At 37.4% G+C, this 20,169-nt stretch overlaps 1 protein-coding gene across 1 annotated transcript in view; it reads right to left on the bottom strand.

The window, feature by feature from the left end:
- Positions 1-20,169, bottom strand: part of LOC107556211 (calcineurin-binding protein cabin-1-like) — a 134,075-nt gene that overhangs the window by 38,978 nt on the left and 74,928 nt on the right. Inside the window, exon 29 of the mRNA XM_016239263.1 lies at positions 12,442-12,555. Within this exon, the coding sequence (XP_016094749.1) occupies positions 12,442-12,555 (114 nt within the window). The remainder of the gene's footprint in view (positions 1-12,441; positions 12,556-20,169) is intronic.

Genomic DNA, 20,169 nt, shown 5'->3' with positions numbered 1-20,169 from the left:
TGGGCTTTAATGCTGACTAACATCCTTCAAACACAAACTTCTGTTCAGTTACAACTACTCTGACCGGTGTTTTAAAAGGTGCATGTATTAACGGTGTAAATGTAATGGCGTTAAATATATAAAGTCTTGAAGAACCAACTTTAGCCTTAATTATACCTTGTAAATGAGTTTTAGATTAAATGCAAAAATGATGCTACTATTGTGACAAAGTCTTTGGCTTTGCTGTTATGATAACTACACCAGCATTTGATATCAGTGCGGCTTTTTGTGTCAGTGAGAACTTGCATCACAGACTAACAAGATTGTTCACAATAAGAAGAGACATAATGGGAGTGAATGGTATGTCCCTTTCGAAAGGTTAAGTATGGCAAGCGCTCTGGTATTTGATTCACTAAGAGCCTTGTTTATTGTCCATTTCTTTTTTTTCTGGGAATCCCCACACCTCCAGAAGTGAACAAATACATAACAGCCATGTTTATACGATTTTGGTCATAAAAAAACAAAAACAATGCTTTCACAGCAAACAAAACTTCCTGAAGATGAGGACTAACAAGAACGAATCCAGCCAATCATCTGCTTCTGATTAGCATATTTCCATTATTATGAGAAGGAAAACTTTTTGACTAAAAAAAAGCCCATGAAGATTTAAGATGGCATACAACGACACAAATTACTGAAAAGACTACTCGTAAAAAAGCTACCAAACCATACAAATGTACTTCATGCAGCCTTTAAAAGACTAAAGTCGACTGACCAGCGAAAGAAGAGCAAGCTGTCATGTCTGTTTCAGGCCTACAGCTACTTCTAATGCGATCAATATAATCTGACAGCAAAATCACTGAATTGAGCCCAGCAGACATAAAGCTTCCCTCACCATGTGAGCTGCAAAAAGTGGTTTCATTAGTGAAGAAGAGTTGAAAACGATTGAAATTTCCTTCACCAGTTAAAAAAAGAAAAGAAAAACACTTTCTTAAAAGCCTTCAATACGAGTAGCGCAAACCAGCAGATGTGGAGATATCAAGAACGCTGCAAGATGTTCCTGATAAGCAGTTCCGATTCGACGCGTTTGACTAATTAAGCGAAACAAATTTGTGTGACACTTTGTGAATTTTACCTCGGGGATTCCCCCTAGACACCCAACCTCACCTACTTTAAAAGTGTCAAGAATTTTAGTATCTAAAGAAGCATCTCCACTCCAGAACTGAGGAACACAGAAGGAAAGCGGGAACAAGGAGGAAGGAGGTTCCCAGTTTTCTGACTCATCCGGTGCACTTCATCACTCCATTTCTGGTCATTACTGCCGCTCGTATAGACGAAATGCAGGACTCCGGTGAGAGCACTAGCTATCTATTATCTGCGTCATGCGTGACCGAGTCAATGCTCTCATAACGCTCACTTTCTTTCTCTTGCTCTACTCCTTAAACTCTCACACACTGCTCTCCCACCTTCAACTGGCTCTTTCCACCAAATCTGAACGAAACTATCTCAAATACGAGCAAGCTGACATTTCTCCTTTCACCTTTTATTCCAGGAGCAAAAACAGAAGGCAAAGGAAACCAAACAGGAAAAGCAAAAGGAAGAAACTCACCATCACCGAGGAGAGCTACTCCACGCTCTGCCTGTATGAAGTGTGTGAGTAAATGGGATGTTTTGATTTTTTTTTGTACGTTCCAGCGAGAGAAGGCGAGCTGAAGTCCAGGCTTGAGGGAGTGGGCTGCACGCGTGCGGAGGGAGGAGAAAAGGAGAGATGGCTGAGAGAGTGTGTCTCAAACAGACGAGCGCTTGCTCTCCGCTCTTTCCAGCCCTGCCTTCGCAAAACAAAACGCCCACGCTTCTCTTTCTCTGCTCTGACCCCAGCGCGCTCGCTCGTGCTCTCTCTCCTTCTCTGTACACAGGCGGAGAGACGGCCCCTTCAGAACGCAGCCAGCCAATCAGAGACAGACTCTGTTTCTCAGCCCAGCAGTGCACCCCCACACAAACATACAGAGAGAAAGAGCGAGAGGTGAACGACAGGAGAGAGAAAACATGCAACAGGATGTTAGTGTGGGTTAGAGGGAAAAGGGTGTACATGAACAAACACAGATACGAGGAGACAAGGTGAGGGATTGTAATTGACAAGAAAAGACAAGAACACAACAAACAATAAAAAAAATTAGACAAGAAGAGAAGATGCTATAAGAGACTAAGAAAAAGAGAAGAGGTGAGACAAGAACATGAGAAACAAGAATAAAAGTATAAAGGAGAGCAAAGAACAGAAAAGAGAAACGATAATAAGAGACCAAAACAGAAGAGACCAGATGTGAGACAAGAAGAGGAGAGACAGGATGAGACAAGAGAAGAAGGTGAGATGAGATAAGAAAAGGAGGAATAAGCATAATAGCGAACAAACAAGGGGAGAAGAGAACTAAAGAGAAAAGAGATGAGAAGACAAGAGACACGCCAAAAAAGAGAAAACAGAATAGACAAGAGAACAAGAAGAGAGAAGAGGTGAGACTAAAAGAGAAGATGTGAGACAGCTTGAGAGTACAAGAGAGAGGAAGACAAAGAAGAGATGGGACAATAAGAGAGAAAAAGAGACAGATGAGAGGAAAAGAGACTAGATGAGAACAGAAACAAACAAGGAGAAAACAAAAGAGACAAGGGGAGATGAGAAGAGAAGAGGCGAGCCAGGCTGAGAGAAGAAGTAGAAGAGAACAGAAACAGAGAAGAACAGAAACAAGACAAAATGAGGACAAGAGAAGAAAAGTGGCGAAACAAAAAGAGACTAGGGCGGGCGAGAGGAGATGATAAGAAAAGATGAGACTACCTGAGACAAGGTGTGACAAGAAAAGAAAAGGAGGAAGAGAGACAAGAAGAAAGGAAAGAGGTGAGAATAGAGAATAAGACGGTGATGGCACAAGACGATGCAAAGACAAGATCTGAGACATGGTGAAGTAGAAGACATGGTGAGACATGAGAAGAGACAAGAAAATAAGAAAAGGAAAGAGATTAAACAAGATGAGACAAGAAGGGAGAAAAGAGGAGCTTAGAGAAAAGAAGAGACCAGGAGATGAGAAGAGACAAAAAGGAAAGAGGTGAACAGAGACAAGAGAAGACAGGAAATGAGGAGAAGAGACGAGACGAGAAAAAAAGTTAAAAGAGATGAGATGAGAAGGGAAGAAACAAGACCAGAAGAGACAGAAAAAAGTTAAAATAGATTAGATGAGAAGGAAGGAAACAAGACAATAAGAGAGACAAGACGAGACAAGAAGCTGGGGACATGTTTATGTTGCAGTCACTGAGGCTCAGAGAGTGCAGAGGTGTATCTCTGCCATACAGCTCTCATTTCCCCTTCTCCCTCTGTTAATGTTTGTGCGTTTCCACTGTGACAACAACACACACACACCTGCCATTTCCAACATCCTGCTGCTAACAGGAAAGTCAAGATGCAAATCGTGCTGACCGTATCTCTACATGTGAACCTCAGGTGTTTGCTGGGGCTGAACTTTCACATACCAGCACTTCACACTAGTGGTCAACCGATATTGTTTTTTTGACAGCCGATGCCGATATCTTGGAAAGCCGGGTTGCAGATGGCCGATTTAATTGTATTTATTTTAATTTAAGAAATTTGAAATCATTTGAAAATGGATTAAAAAATAATTTTGTAAAATAAACATACTTATAATTTAGATGTATAAGTATGTTTATTTTACAACATTATTTTTTAATCCATTTTCAAATGATTTCAAATTTCTTAAATAGTATTTTCCGGCTCAGACTGCATAGGTTAAAGCTTATGGGGCTGTCACGTGATGAACGAACGACTCAAACCCGAAGACTTGTCAGATAAGAGGTGAGGTAAGCTAATCATAGACTGAAGACCCAGGTAAACAATGAATTCATATTTTCTATTTCTTATAGTTGTTTTGTATTGTCTGTAGTGTGATCAACGTTTGCGTAAGTAGTAGATGTGTTATGGAAGTAACATGTAACATTTTAATTATTTTTTGCTAAAATGAATGAAATGGCTCGAAAAAAGATTCGTTCATTTTGCTGAACGAGACTCAAAGGTCCGAGTTGGTAAAATGATCCAAACTTCCCATCACTAGATGACAGCGAACAGGGAGAATGTGAGCACTGTGTGCTCAGGCGCTGCCGCACTCAGCGCCGTCAAAATAAAAGTCCCGCCTCGAACGCATCGTCCAAACAGAAAAACTTATCGGCCGATGCCGATATCAGAAAAATGCTAAATATCGGCTGATATATCGGTCGACCACTACTTCGCACATACAATAAAGCACAGCATATTCATGTCATTCAGCCTGCTGTCAAACACACTTTCACTCGTTACTCTCAGAAGACACGCTGATACAGAAAGAGCCACAGGCAGAGCTCATTCTCCTAAAGAGATGTTCAGACATCTAAAGAAAACTGGACAGTACTGACTGATAAATAAAATAAAATAAACCCAATCCAGGCAGCTATTCTGTGGCTCGGGCAAGTGGTCCAGTGAGAGCAGGAGAGTGGGGTGCTACATATGCGAGCGCATAGGCCTATGCCTGAGTGTGTGTGGACATGGGAGAGAAACTGTGTTTGTGTTTTTGTGATGCATTTAAGGCTTAGGCCAACAAAAACTGCCAGAGCCCGGGGCAAACTAGAGCAGCCTGACCCATATCACTCACTCACATACACAAACAAAGGCAAAGATTCCCCCACTCCTGTTCTGTAGAACAGGAAATAACAATGTGTTTCATGACACCGCAAAACAGAGTATGTCCTGTGTCTTCTCTCCATTTCACAAGCCTTCTACAACGGTGCAAATAAAAGGTTACTTGCATGCAACAATTGATCAATTGGGAAAATAGTCAATTAACTGGATGAATGTTCTGAGTGACGCCAGTCCACAGACTGACTTGTGTTGCAGCCTCAAACTAAACAACACCATGTTGTTTTGTCTGGCCAGAAGAGAACTGGCCCCCTGACTGAGCCTGGTTTCTTTCTCTATTCTGCCACTGAAGGAGTTTGGGTTCCTTGCCACTGTTGCCTTTGGCTTGCTTATTTGGGGACAGTTAATATTTCCACTACTGGATGAGAACTGAATTGAGCTGGACGATGCCATCACTGAAACAACAATGAACCAACTTTAACTGAAACATTTAGTCTTTTTAGAGCTGTTTTACAGCAAAATTGAATTTTGTTTGCATTACTGAAACATTTTCCTGTTAAACACTATAAAGCTGCCATGACACAATCTGTATTGTGCGCTATTTAAATAAAGGGAAAAAATTAATTCCATTATCGATCAAGTACCATTTCTATGTAAACAAAATTACATTTGAAAGTGGTCAAAGAATGGAAAAAAGCGTACAATGCAAGATGTCAGAAACCCGGGGGCATTTTATTTTAAATCCTTCAGGAAAGTCATAAAAACATAGTTTTATGAGTCTAGATGTGGCTGTCACAAGCACTTCGACAGTGTGATTGTGTGGCTAAACACAGTTGAGAGGTTTTTTACATTTCACTGTTATATTCGTAGAATTTAAGCATTCCCATTTGCCAATGCAGCTTGTCATAACAGTGAACGATTAAATGTTGCTGTTGTCATTAAGCTTCAATAGCTTCATAGAGCGTGTGCATAAATGTCAATCAAATGGAGCCCAACTGCTAAAATGACAGCAATGTTTTTCATTTAAATAATATTTTTTGGACATAGGATTAAGGTTAACCTAACCTAATTGATTAACACATATAGAAATACTTAAAAAGGTGGCTATTGCAGCTTTATTTCTTGAAACTGAAACTTTAACACAATATAGCTTAATCTTGCAATTGTAAGTTTATATAAACTTTATTTTTATTAATTGAATTTATAATTATTTATTTTATTATAAACTATCATTTCTCTTTACTCTCACTGTTTTTAATTTAAAAAAAATGTTTTATTATTATTTCTTTATTAGTATAATAAAATAAAATAATTAATTTTTTATTATTAATTTTGTAAAAAAAATGTCCTTAAATTATTACAGTAAAAAGTAACATTAATTATACACTTAAAGGGTTAGTTCACCCAAAAATGAAAATGCTGTCATTAATTACACACCCTCATGTCTTCTAAACCCATAAGACCTTCGTTCATCTTCGGAACACAAATTAAGATATTTTTTAATGAATTCTGAGAGCTCTCTGACCCATCGACAGCTAGGGTCCTTACATGATCAAGGTCCAGAAACGTAGCAAGGACATCGGTAAAATAATCCATGTGACATCAGGGGTTCAACCGTAATTTTACGAAGCTAATTTTACGAGAATATTTGTGTGTGCAAAGAAAACAAAAATAACGACTTTATTCAACAATTCGTCTCTAGCGCCATTTAGGAGAGTATCCACTGAACGTAAACAGTGTATGCGACACAGCTGACACAGAACAGCAAACGTTGTTTACATATGTGATACTCTCCAAAATGGTGCTATAGGGTGACGCGGAGGAGACAAATTGTTGAATAAAGTCATTATTTTTGTTTTCTTTAGCGCACAAAAAGTATTCTTGTAGCTAGGGCTGGGTATCAAGTTCGATACTTTTTAGGCACAGACCGAATTGCTTCGATACCATCGAGTATCGAAAAAACGTCTCGTCGTCCGGTACCAAATTTCGATACCTAAGGGGTTGATCTCATCAGCGTCAGTGAGCCAATAAGCCTGCAGCACTAGCCGGTGTGTTCTACTAGAAGAGGTGTGGCGCAGATCGATCATCCGCGAGAGTGATTCGAAAGCGCACGGAGCAGTCTGCTCTCTTTAGCTCTCATGGTACTGTAATACACCGATCGGTCTGCACAGTCGGTCCGCGTCAAGTCGAACACACCTACTAGTTAACACCGGTTACACTCAGGGATGTGGCACACACGTGAGGTTGTAGTGTGAATGCGTCCCAGCCCCCTTGGATGTAAGGCTACATTTACACTGGTGCGTTTGTTTTAAAATGAAAACAATCCTCGTCATACTGGCGTTTCCAATGAACACTAACTAGTGTAAATGTAGCCTAACAGATGTGTAAACTGAAGACTATTTGAGCTTTATTAAAACTATTTTGCACTGATTTATTGTGTTGGTTACATTTTGTTCCTTTGTGCAGTGGCTAAGTAGATGAGTCTTTGAGTTTGTATAAACATCAAGCTGAAAAATAAAAACCAAAGTTTTTTTTTTTTAGGTAATGTAATCTTGTTAAAATTTATTTCATAAAATTGGTATCGAAAAAAGTATCGTTCAGGAACCGGTATCGAGGTCAAGGTATCGGAATCGATATCGAAAATTTTTGAACGATACCCAGCCCTACTCGTAGCTTTGTAAAATTACGGTTGAACCCCAATCTCCTTATTACGTTTCTGAGCCTTGATCATGGTAATTACATTGCTGTCTATGGGAGGGTCAGAGAGCTCTCAGAATTCATCAAAAATATCTTAATTTGTGTTCCGAAGATGAACGAAGGTCTTACGGGTTTGGAACGACATGAGGGTGAGTAATTAATGACAGAATTTTAATTTCTGTCATCATTTACACACTCAATTTGTTCTAAACCTGTAGATATTTTAAAGAACATTAGTAACAAAACAGTTGATGGTAGCGGTTCACTTCCATAGTATGGGAAAAATACTATGGAAGTCAATGGTTACCGTCAACTTTTTGATTATCGGCATTCTTCAAAAAAAATCTTCTTTCGGGTTTAACAGAAGACAACTTTTTTTCTTTTTGGGTGAACTTTAAATCTGCACAATGTTTAAAGCAGTGGTTCTCAACTGGTTTGGCTTTGACGACCCATGTTTTTCCATGGTCATCAAGCTGCGACCCACTTACAATCAATCAATCAATATATATTATATATATATATATATATATATATATATATATATATATATATATATACACACACACACACACACACAATTTGTTAAAAAACAAAAACAAAGAAAACTTTTCACAAAAATTACGTTAATACAGAATATGAATAATACTGAATAAACAGCCTATAAGGTAAGGCTATTAAATAGCAGTCCCAAACTAGTTTTTGTTAATACAATTAAGTTGGTTTGAGCCACCACAGTCATTTAAACATATACAAAATGACACAAAGTGAAAATAACATGGTATTTTTGGGTTATGGAAACAACAGCGTTACCATGGTGAATATATAATACTAACATGAACTGTTAATGAAACGTGGAAACTGCTCCTGAATAGAATGAATATCATACCTTCATGCAAATCCTTCACAGCTAACACATGTAGTACCAGTTATGTGATTTATCGGTACTGTACTTTTATTTCACGCATTGCATGCTCGTAGTTTCTGCACTTTAGTGAAGTGATATACAGCGTGGCGCCACGTTCTCGCGTGCTATAGAAGAGTGTGCGCTACAACATCAGAAAAACATTAAAGGGGTCATATGATGCAATTTCAATTTTTCCTTTCTCTTTGGTGTTACAAGCTCTTGGTGCATAAAGAAGATCTGTAAAGTTAAAAAGACTAAAGTCTCAAATCCAAAGAGATATTCTTTATAAAAGTTAAGAGAGTCAACCACGCCTACCTAAAACGCCTCGTTCTACGTCACGATGTGGAAAGATCTGCATAACCCAGCCCAAATGTTAACGCAAAGAAAGAAGGCGTAACTTTTATTCTCTCTGTAGTATTGTTGACGCTGCCACCATGTCGTGAAGCCGCTGTGTGTTTCGTTGTGAAAGCGAAACTACTTTGTTTGACCTTCCAAAAGAGGATGATATCCGCTTCGTCATGCCTGGAGCTGATCCGTGCTGGTCGCTGAGGAAATACATCAACTTCGCGCGGTGGCAGTAGCAGTAACTGTAAGTGGACTACTGTAATAGGTAGGCTAAATCAATTGAAAGCTAGTAGGCTACAGTAGGCCTACTATAATTACTATGCTCAAATGAGTTGATGCGTGTTTCTATTATGGCAGTTAAAAGTCATTTTCTTTAGTATTTATTTTCATTTTTAATTCAGTGATTTTAACTTTTAATTTAGTTATTTTAATGCTTTAAAGAGCAATTTTAGATTGTAATGTTCTAATGTTCTGCAAACTATAAAAGGTACAGCTTTAATAAAACCAGAGAGAAAGGCTGCATGGCTAGAAACTGTAAAACAAAACAAAAAAGTCAAATTTTGTGAGACAGTGGTAATATCATTATGTTGCTAATGGTCAGTAGAGGAACTTCGCTTAGTCTGACAGTTAGCCTGCTTTAGACCAGGTTAGTTTCCCAGCATAAGTTGCCACAGTGACTAAGCTTGATCTAGGCCCATGTTACATTTGCTTTATGGAACCAATTTGACAATGAGTCAGACTAACTGAAATAAGCCTGGCTTATTTGGTTAACTTATTTCATTTAACAGGCCTCGAGTCATTAAAAGTGATAATATTTTCTCTATTGCATCATATTGCATCGAATTGTGTTGAATTGAACCGAATCGAAATCGGATCGCACTGCATCGTAATAGGGGTGAATCGTATCGCATCGCATCGGTAGCTGCTTCATATGTATCTTTAATATATCGTATAGTTTACAATGCATCGAGATGCGTATCGTATCGGCCTCAGTGATGGATATGCACATCCCCTAATAAGAAAGTTTTTTATATTTAAAGAATTTGCCACTGACGATTCAAACTTGAGTTTTGAGCAGTGTAGAGTAGCGTTTATAGTTTGTAATTTCTCCGATCACAAATGCAGACATGGTTTTATGTTTACACGGCGCGATGCGATGCAATGCAATGCATAAAAATACAGTATAAGTCATTATAATCCGTAATTATGTCCCCACTGGATGCAACAAATTCCTCGTTTATAATGGGTTTTATTGTTTTTGTCTCATCGCTCCGGCCGGACAGGGCATCACAGTATGTTAAGGGGCGTAACATTTCCGTCACACGCTTGAGGTATTCGGCCAATCACAACGCACTGGATAGCTGGCCAATCAGAGCACACCTCGCTTTTCAGAACAATGAGCTTTGTAAAAATCAACACATTTCAGAAAGGCGGGGCATAGAGGAGCAACAATAATGTACAGTATGTGGAAAATAATGTGTTTTTGAACCTTAAACCACATAAACATATTTCATTACACCAAATACACAACATAATGTTCTTTTTAGCAACATCATATGACCCCTTTAAAGGGGTACCAGTGGCGGTCCAGCCTCACTTCTTTCCTCAAGTAAATTTGCACCTGAACGGCAATCCGTAGCAACTGAATTTTATGGAAAAGCCATTTTGTGTGACATGAAAAAAAAAAGTCTTAAACGTTTTGAGTAACATGGGGTGATTAGATGATGATAATGATTTGCAGAAGGTATAACTAAAGATCCAAACCAAAACTCGTACAGTTTTGAATGGGGAAAAATGCAACGCTCAATATGGCTGCTCAAACGCAGGAAGCCCGGCCTTCTGAATGAAAGAGCCAATCGCTAATTGGTAAAGTCAGCGCGTCACTGCAGCTGCCGTTAGAAGTCCCGGTTGCTATAGAAACAGTCAGCGTTTCTGAGACATGCACTCAGGACTGTGCATGTGCACAGGCTGGTCTAGCCTAAATAATAAGCTTTTTATAATGCTATTTGAGCAAAATATACAACATTTATGACACAGTGATATATCAGATTTCTTTGGTAATTTCAAATATGAAATTTAATCGCAAGCTAAGTGAACAGTTTTGTAGGATTTGATGTTTCCCCATTAAAAGAGATAGGAGTTGCACTTGCATGCCCGAGAGGCGTTTCAAAGATGGCCGCCGAGTGACATGACTTGTCTTAAAGGGACTTTGGTATAACTCAATTGGCCTTTCGCAAGCAGTTTGATTGACAGGCAATCTGACCAATCATAACGCAGAATCTACCGTTTTGTCCGACAAACAAACCAGACAGGAGAGTAGATTAATGTAAGTGGACTTGAACTTGAAAATTATTAGGTGGCAAAATATATTCACTGTAATAATAATAATTGCAGTGAATATATTTTGCCACCTGGTAATTATTATTATGAATAATAACTAGGGTTGCAAAGGGGTGGAACATTTCTGGTAAATTTCCAGAAACATTCCAGAACTTTTGGAAAGTTTATGGAAATTTACTAGACATTTTCCACCCCTTTGCCACCCTAATAATAACATAATAATAATGTAATGAGAAGAATAGTGTTATTATTAATCACATTGTTATTGTTGTTGTGGATATAAAAAGGGAAAAAGTAACTGACTGGTTATGTGATAACTGCAAAAACTATGAGCACCCATAGATAATTGTGATAATTGATGTGGAGTCTTCATCTTCAAGCAAGTGTGCATCAATTGTAACATGTAGCTGAAAGTTTGTTTATGCAATTTAAATTTTTTTATAGACAGTTACTTCCTTGCGTTGACAATTTAATGTGCTGCATTATTTTGCTCATTGCACCCTCCCGTGGCCTCGGGAGACGAGACAAAAGTTTAACCCATCTAATCTGCATATAAAACATTAGAAATTAGATATTTGTTTAATTTTAATTTTGTTTTTGACTGTTAAAACAAAAAAATATTTGTTGTTTGTCTCAATAAATTGAGTTAATTTAAAAATACAGTGGTTAAATGTAAAAAAAAGTTATATTGCTCTTTTTTTAAAAAAGGTTATAAAAAATGTCAATAGTTATCGATACCGAACGATATGAAACATATCGTTGATACATTTTTTAGCTATATCACCTAGCCCTACAACTGGGCAACATGGAATATCCGTTAGATTAAAAACATAACCATAAAAATGGCTCTAAATTTACCACTATAATAAAATGCAAAAGCTCTTGAAGTTTCCATGAGCCCTGGACCGGATGCTGCTTGTGTATGTGAGGATTTTCCCATAAGCTGAGAACAGGTGGGCACAAGGTTGGTGTACCCTAGTGGGCAGAGCTCTGAAGCCCAGCGAGACGTGACGCCAGTGTGTTTTTATACCGCCATGTGCCAAAACTGACAAAGCCACAGGCTGCTTCCTCACAGCGACTGCACCCACAGCCAAAGGTAGACACACTAACACTAACACAACACTAATGTTATGGCCTCCGCTCTGTGAGGACTGTACCAATGTGCCAAAAGGCCACAGGGCAAAACAGCAACAACACATGTACACACACCATAGTGATGCCATCTGTCTGACCTCATGGTGTGCAGCGAGGACTGTAAATCCAGCCAGTTTAGGGCATTTTCAGTGAGGAGTCGTAATCTCTCTGGATTTATGTCTGTGTGTGTGAAGGGATTTTACTGCACTGAATCGCAGGAACTCATGATGGCATTCATCACACACATGTGTATGAACAGCAGACTCGCTCTGCCAGATATACACACCACTAATATTTCCAGACTGGATCATGCTGTAGCTGTGATACGGTGAACTTTGACATATAAGCGCAGCTGCATTCGTATGTGACTTACATTGAACAGATTGGTTTTATTCCTCTCGCAGAAAAGTCCTTGTGCCGGCATGTGCTTCAGCTGTTGCCATGGGACACTGCTCCCTAGCAACACGTCTCGTGCCCATTGCAGGTTCTGTGAAAACACAAATATATTCAGTCAGCTCTGTATGCAGGAGGGCGAGAGAGCGTGTGATGACTTGAACTGAGTGAAGTCGGAGTAAAGCCTGACCGCTTCACTCGCGCGCACACTCCTGATGGAATACTATAGTCTTGCTTGACTGTGCAGCATATACTAATTTAAAAAACAGTAGGAAGTATGTGAAGGAGTATGAATTAGGTAAGAATAAACATCTCCATTATGGTAGATTGTCACATGACTTCACTGTAGCATGCATTTATAGTATATACTGCATACTGCCCACTAGTTTTGAAAAACAGCATGCAATAGGTAGCAATAAACCTTTTTAAACTCTATAAATCTACAGTGTCACGTGACTTTAAATCAGTGATAGTGCATACTGTATATTGCATACTATTTTTGACAAAATATTTGATAGTATGGAGTAGTTTGCGATAAAGATTTCTAACTGTATTAAACTACAGTGTCTTGTGACTTGAATGCAGTATGCAGTTATAGTACATACTGTATATTGCATACTAATTTTGAGAAAATAATGTGATAGTACACTCTAAAAAAGTGCTGGGTTCAGCCAGTTGGGTCATTTTATTGGGTTATTTTTAATATTTTTACCCAGGTGCTGGGAAGTTTTTACGCTGGATTATTTTTTTTCCTACCCAACCGCTGAGTTGAGCCTCTCCGACAAAACAGCCCAGCTGCTGAGTTACAGTTAGTGCGTGGGTTTTTTGCATCCTACAGGAGAGAGCGGTTCTCAGCACCGCCGATTTGGTGCTCTCTTTCTGGCGAAATAAAGGTTTGTATACAATTTATTTCATTTATAAAGTCTTTAATGTGATATCAATTATATTATTTTACACAACGCAACATAAGGACGAGATCATGTCAGTCAGCTGCGTTAGCAGCAGTCCTTTCGCACGATAGAAAAGCCTTTTGCCTTGCATAACACAAATGGATTTTATTCGATATAATATGGAGTTTAATTTAATTTGATGTTAAAATATGTTCTCTAATCTCAGTACTGTTTGTTTATGGGCAGGTTTTGGAGGCTGCGGTTTAAAGTTCGCAGTTCCCCCGGCAAACAGCAGCCGGCTCAGATTTCGGCGGCACACCGGCACGAGAATTAGCACTATTTCGGTAAACAAAAGTGATTACAGAGAACTGCTGAATACACTTAAATTAAAATGCTACTTTTAAATATGCCTTTATTTCTAAAATGGTTATTAAACCAGTTTAAATGTATGTGATATTGTAAACTATGCTGCATTCACCCAAATGAATTAAATTCGTCTAAGCATTTTGTCCATGGGTGTTCTTGCTTAATAATAAATGTTCATCTTTTGATTATTGCTGTTGCCTATAGTAATTCTGTGTGTGATTTTAATTCCCAGCCCATTTTAAGCCAGCAATATAATAATTAAAAAAAAATAGATGAATTAAAATAAAACAACCTAGCATGGTGGGTAAAAACGTTTAACCCAACCAGCTAGGTCAAAATAACCCAGCATGTGTTCTGTCCAATATTTACCCAGTGCTGGGTTGCCAAATAAGCATTTCTAATTGTATTAAACTACAGTGTCATGTGACTTGAATGCAGTATGCAGTGATTACATACATATTACATAAGTGCATACTGTATATTGCATATTCGTTTTGAGAAAGTAGTATGTGATGATAGTATGGAGTAGATAGTGATAAACATTTAAAATTGTATAACACTGCATTGTCACGTGACCAGTGCAGTATGCAATAATAGTATATACTGTATATTGCCTACTAATATTGACAAAACAGTCTGCAACACAGTATGCAGCAGGTAGAAATAAACATTTTAAACTGTATTAAACTACAGTGTCATGTGACTTTAATGAAATATGCAGTTAAACACTGTATACTGCCTACTAGTTTTGAGGTAGCGATAAACATTTCAAACTGTATTACACTAGAATATAAAGCTTACAGTGATAGTATAGACTATACACTGCCTACAGTTTCTGAAAAAGGTATGCATTAGATAGTAAGCATTTCAAATTGCAATATGATACATTACTGACACATGAAAACCATAAAAAATGTTTTTTTTTAAATGTGTGTGAAATCGCATGCAGTAGGCTGTAGTGTCAAGTCCTTACTGCAGTGAGCAGATAGTACATACTGCCTACTGATTGTTTTTAAACATATGTCTTGTACATAGAGTTTGCAGTAAGTAATAATAAATGTTTGAAGTGTACTAAAGTGAACAGTATGTGAACTAGTATGCTGCATGTAACAAATTTTTTTTCAATAACATTTCTTTCAAAGTGTTTCAAATCATATTATGCTATACAATTGTCACATAACCTCACAAAATATGATTATTTTGCAATTTTAGTCCAATTCTGAGTAAAAATGTCTTCTTGTAGTCAGGGTTGCCAGGTATGTTTAATAAAACAAGCCCAATTGCTACTCAAAACTAGCCCAATCATAGCCAAAACGAGCCCAATAGTGTTCCGGGGGAAATTGGCTTGCAAAATTGTGTTCTGTGGGGGCGAGGGGTTTCGTTTCAACCCACGGACTAAAAAAAAAAACCTGCGGAGACAATATGAAAATAGCCCACAGGAAGACTGGGGACTTGGCAACATTTCGTGTTTATTTGTCACACTGGAAATTGGTTAAGTCACATTGCATTGTGGAACTGCAAATACAGTACTGTAAATTTTAATCTAACCTAGCAGGCCATCCAGATATTCTATACATAAAAACTTTAAATGAACTGATTAACTGAACCCAGGAAAACACAGAAACAACTTTAAAATGTAGACAAACAGCTCCCATTAGATGGCTAAAGACTGAAAGCTTAATCCAAACTCCTGTCACACTCCAATATAATTACACTGTATCATCCCATCAAATCCATTTCCACACCGCTAATTCACCTTTAATGAACACATAACATTAGAACGTCTGACTTCTTTATTAGGATACAGACACGCACGTATCTCACTGTCACACACACTGTACAAACGAGAGCTCAAACACTGTTTGGGGTCATTCATTAAATCAGAGAGCAGCATTTCCATGCTTTCGCCTTGGGAACGAGTCGGGTGTGATGAAATGTGTTGTGGCGGTTATGAAATCTCTGGCTTGTCATGGTGGGGTGATTAAATTTCAGAGCTGAACAATCTCTTTGCTCAAAGATCAGACAGATTTCTCAGTGTGAAGGGATGGAGATGACATATGGGAGTCTGTTTGGTAAGAAAGTGTCTGAAAGGAGCACAAACACACATGCAATGGGGAGAGAGAGACATCGAGAAAGAGAGAGATGATATAGTGACTCCAAGTCTGACATGTAATAGAAATTTTTAATAATGTATTGGCTTCTTGTGCATGCAATCATAATAAGGACTGAAACTTCATGCTTCAAAAAAGGATGAAAAAGCACCATAACAATAGTTAATGTGCTTTATTTTAAGTAGGGCTGTTATCGTTAAACGCGTTAACGCATGCGATTAATTTTACAATCCTTAACACGTTAAAATAATTTAATGCAAAATTACTGAAGCACAATTTCTATTCTAAACCTTTAACCCAATTTTGCTTCTCTGCTTGCGATTAGATCATTTTAAGCCACTAAACTCTGGGAAAGTTTTCAGTCTGATGATCCAGTAAGCGAATGCATTCAAACAATCCGTCTAAAACAGCGCTAATATAAAGGAAACCGAGACTCGCGTTGCGTTTTCAGTGAATTATTAATTACAGTGTGTTTCACTTTAAAACACGAGCTCTAATAATCTGAGATTAATAATCTGAGATTGTCTCTGAAGAGCGCGAGCCCTCACACTTGCTTGCGTGAAGTACAGGCTGAACGGGTTGTCAACACATCCCACCGCTGTATGTCCAGATGAGACGCACACTACGTTTTCTCGACTTGATAACCAGTCTCGCTAGTAAAGTTTTGATGGATGAAGACTGCAATCAAGGTAAAGACAATTGCAATGGCGTACAGGAGTCATACAGTAAGCACGTGTGAGTCCGTTATAATAATGCGTGTACGACGCACTGATCGCACATTGTATTTATGCACCGGCATAAATTCACGGTTTCCACACACATTCACAATAATATTTTGATTTGTCATGTGTATGTTGCTGTGTTTAGTTTTTCTGAATGGATCCGTGTACTGTAGTAGATATATGCAGTCAACAGGCGGCTGGTTCAGGATTTTTTTGGCATCTCCATATGGTCCTGTTCGGTATCGCAACTTGGCTTCTCTAAAAAGTAAAAAAAAAAAAAGCTCTTTGCTGTTGCACTGTACACATACTATACAATACAATACATACAATACAAATTTGGTTCTTTGGTGTCCTTTTGGAGTTTCTAAGTGTTTTTTGGAAAGACAAAGCTTGCTTTTTGAGAATCACCCTTCAATCTTTTGGTTTACTTTGCTGGATATAGCAAATGATGACAAAATAAAAATTTGAAACAAGATAAATGGTCTATGCTTAATTTCATGAAGTGTGCGATTAATCGCGATTAATCACAGAAAAAGGATGTGATTAATTAGATTACAAATTTTTATAGATTGACAGCCCTAATTTTAAGTCTTCTCATATAATAGAATTAAATTTTAAATCTTTATTCAGTGATAATCGTCCCTGCCAGGGCTCTGGACTACGACTTAACATTTTTCCTGCTTGAAGTTGCACTGGTGCCACTACCATTTTGATTAACCTATAAACACTTAAAGAACCAGGCAATTGCTACTTTTCTTATATGAACTCATGATCTTCAGTGAATAACACAAAGCTATCATACTTCTTCAGAAGGCTTGACATATAGTGCATAAGTCTACTATAAGATACTTTTACGGTGCTTTTGTCATTTTCAGTAATTCACTGTTCGTGTTTCAAGTAAGACAGGAAGTTGCAATGACAGGAGTGTGAGTAAACGATAACAAAACTGTCATATAGGAGTGAAGCATTCCTTTAGTTATCGTAATTCAAGTAGTCTACCCTCTACCCTACTGTGAAAGAAACACCCCCAATAATGCTTTGCTTTCTTTTCAAGTGTCCTCTTCCATTAAGCAGTCACTGATATTATTATTATTATTATACATGGCTATGGATATCAATCTTCAGTAAAAAAAAATAAAAATAAAAAAAACACTAACATTTTCTTTCTTGCAGCAAAGGAATATGCTATTGTTCCGCAGAAAGGGAAACTAAAGCTTTCATAGAAAATTCAACGGAAAGATAGAGAGAGAGAATCACATGCAGTGACTGTATGACAATGATTTTAAAATGTTGGTTTCTATTACGAACAAATGCTGTAATATGCTTCCAGGCAGGGCCCAAAATTACAACCATGTCACACTGGTCAATGGTGAAATAACTGAGAAAATTTACCAACCACCGATATTTCATACTGGCCACGAAACTGAATTTTGCATTATTGTTTAAAAAGAAAAAAATGTAATTACGACAATGACATTTTTTCTTACATATCAGTGAAAAAATGCAGGATGGCATGTCATTTGCAGCATCATACGTAAGATGAGTCTCCCTTGTGTCTACCCTCTACCCTACTGTGAAAGAAACACCCCCAATAATGCTTTGCTTTCTTTTCAAGTGTCCTCTTCCATTAAGCAGTCACTGATATTATTATTATTCATGGCTATGGATATCAATCTTCAGTAAAAAAAAAAAAAAAAAACACTAACATTTTCTTTCTTGCAGCAAAGGAATATGCTATTGTTCCGCAGAAAGGGAAACTAAAGCTTTCATAGAAAATTCAATGGAAAGATAGAGAGAGAGAATCACATGCAGTGACTGTATGACAATGATTTTAAAATGTTGGTTTCTATTACGAACAAATGCTGTAATATGCTTCCAGGCAGGGCCCAAAATTACAACCATGTCACACTGGTCAATGGTGAAATAACTGAGAAAATTTACCAACCACCGATATTTCATACTGGCCACGAAACTGAATTTTGCATTATTGTTTAAAAAGAAAAAAATGTAATTACGACAATGACATTTTTTCTTACATATCAGTGAAAAAATGCAGGATGGCATGTCATTTGCAGCATCATACGTAAGATGAGTCAGTCTGAAATGCTCCTTCACAATAACATCAATATAAATCGTGATTTTGTTCCTCTATTTGCATTTGGGTGGCTCAAAAAATTAATAAAAAATCCACATGTCGCCATATGGAGCCCTTGATTAAAAAAATATGCAGTATAGTAATATTAGGATACAGTTTTTACATGACTTGACCACATGTAAAGTAAGTATGGGGAATCCCCACTGACCCCATGTGCACACCTATCGACTATGCAATCACACATCAACCACAAGTCAAAAAAAACTAACTGCAGCGGATACATTAGGCTTCAGGCAAGTGTAAGTGGTTTGTTTAGTGGTCAGGGGTGTTACACAACATTCTGGCACTGTGCTAAACTTGGAACTACTGCTCTTTTTGCGCCCATGAGGAGAGTGGGCACAGTTTTTAACACCCAGTCTTAATATCTGTAGGTAGTGGCATCCACCACATAGGCTTCAAACACACACACACACTCTGGTGAAAATGATATCATCCTCTTGGCTCAGTTAGCATTAGAGATAGACACATATCTGCTGACGCTGAAGTTCTTGTGCAGTAAATGGTTGTTATAAAGCATATGTGTATCTGTTTTTGTGTCAAAACACTTTCCAGTGTTATGTATAGAGAGAACTATAACTACAAGCCATTTGCGGTATGATTTCCTAAAATGATAAATACAGTGGAGATTACAAAATGTTTGAGCAGCCCAACGCTGACACTGACAATTGTAGGGTGAAACTAAATGAGGTCAATCTCATTGACATGGTCAAGAAATGTCATGGTTATACTTCAAATCAATGAGAAATAATCTGCATGAAGAAAATGAAGCCTGTTTCAAAGCCTTAGTAATCTACTGTAAATTGAGAAAATATTCTGATTAGTATAATGTGAATAATTTTTATTATTAAATTATTACTATACTGCATATTAAACAGTAAAGTACATCTGTAAATAGTATTTTACTATGTTTTTAACAACTTTTTCACACTGCAATAATGAGACAGAGTAATATTTTTTTGTTTTATTATAATGACTCATTGGCCTGTTCAACCAATAGCAAAAGTTAGGAAGCAGCATTATTCAGTAGATATTATATCATTTTTGTTAATATTTTGAATTAGATTTTTTAAATATTTTCTTATGTTTTCATTTTAATTTTTTAAGTTTCAGTAATTTTTTTTTAAATATAGTTTTAAGTTTTGGTTTTAGCTTCAGTTTATATAGTTTCAGTTACATTAGTGCTTCAACTTAAACTAAACAGTAAGAAATGTTGCCTTGGCAATTAACTTTCACTTTGAAAAAATAAACTAAAAAAACAAATAAAATTCACTTTGTTAAAATTTTATTTTATTTCAGTTAATATCTTATTTCAGTTTTAGTTAACCATAACTGATAAGAAGTGTTTGAAAAACTTGTATAATGATTTTTTTGTAAAAGGCATAAGATTAGGGCTGTTCAAATAATCGAATGTGATTGTCCTGCGCATTTCGTCAGTAAAGCCGGTTCTGTGATTAGTAGTAAATC

Source organism: Sinocyclocheilus grahami, unplaced genomic scaffold (assembly GCF_001515645.1).
Source record: "Sinocyclocheilus grahami isolate Dianchi unplaced genomic scaffold, SAMN03320097.WGS_v1.1 scaffold560.1, whole genome shotgun sequence".
In the NCBI taxonomy this organism is placed as follows: Eukaryota; Metazoa; Chordata; class Actinopteri; order Cypriniformes; family Cyprinidae; genus Sinocyclocheilus; species Sinocyclocheilus grahami.
The sequence above is the reverse complement of the archived record's forward strand: the minus strand, read 5'-3'. Positions and strand labels throughout refer to the sequence as shown.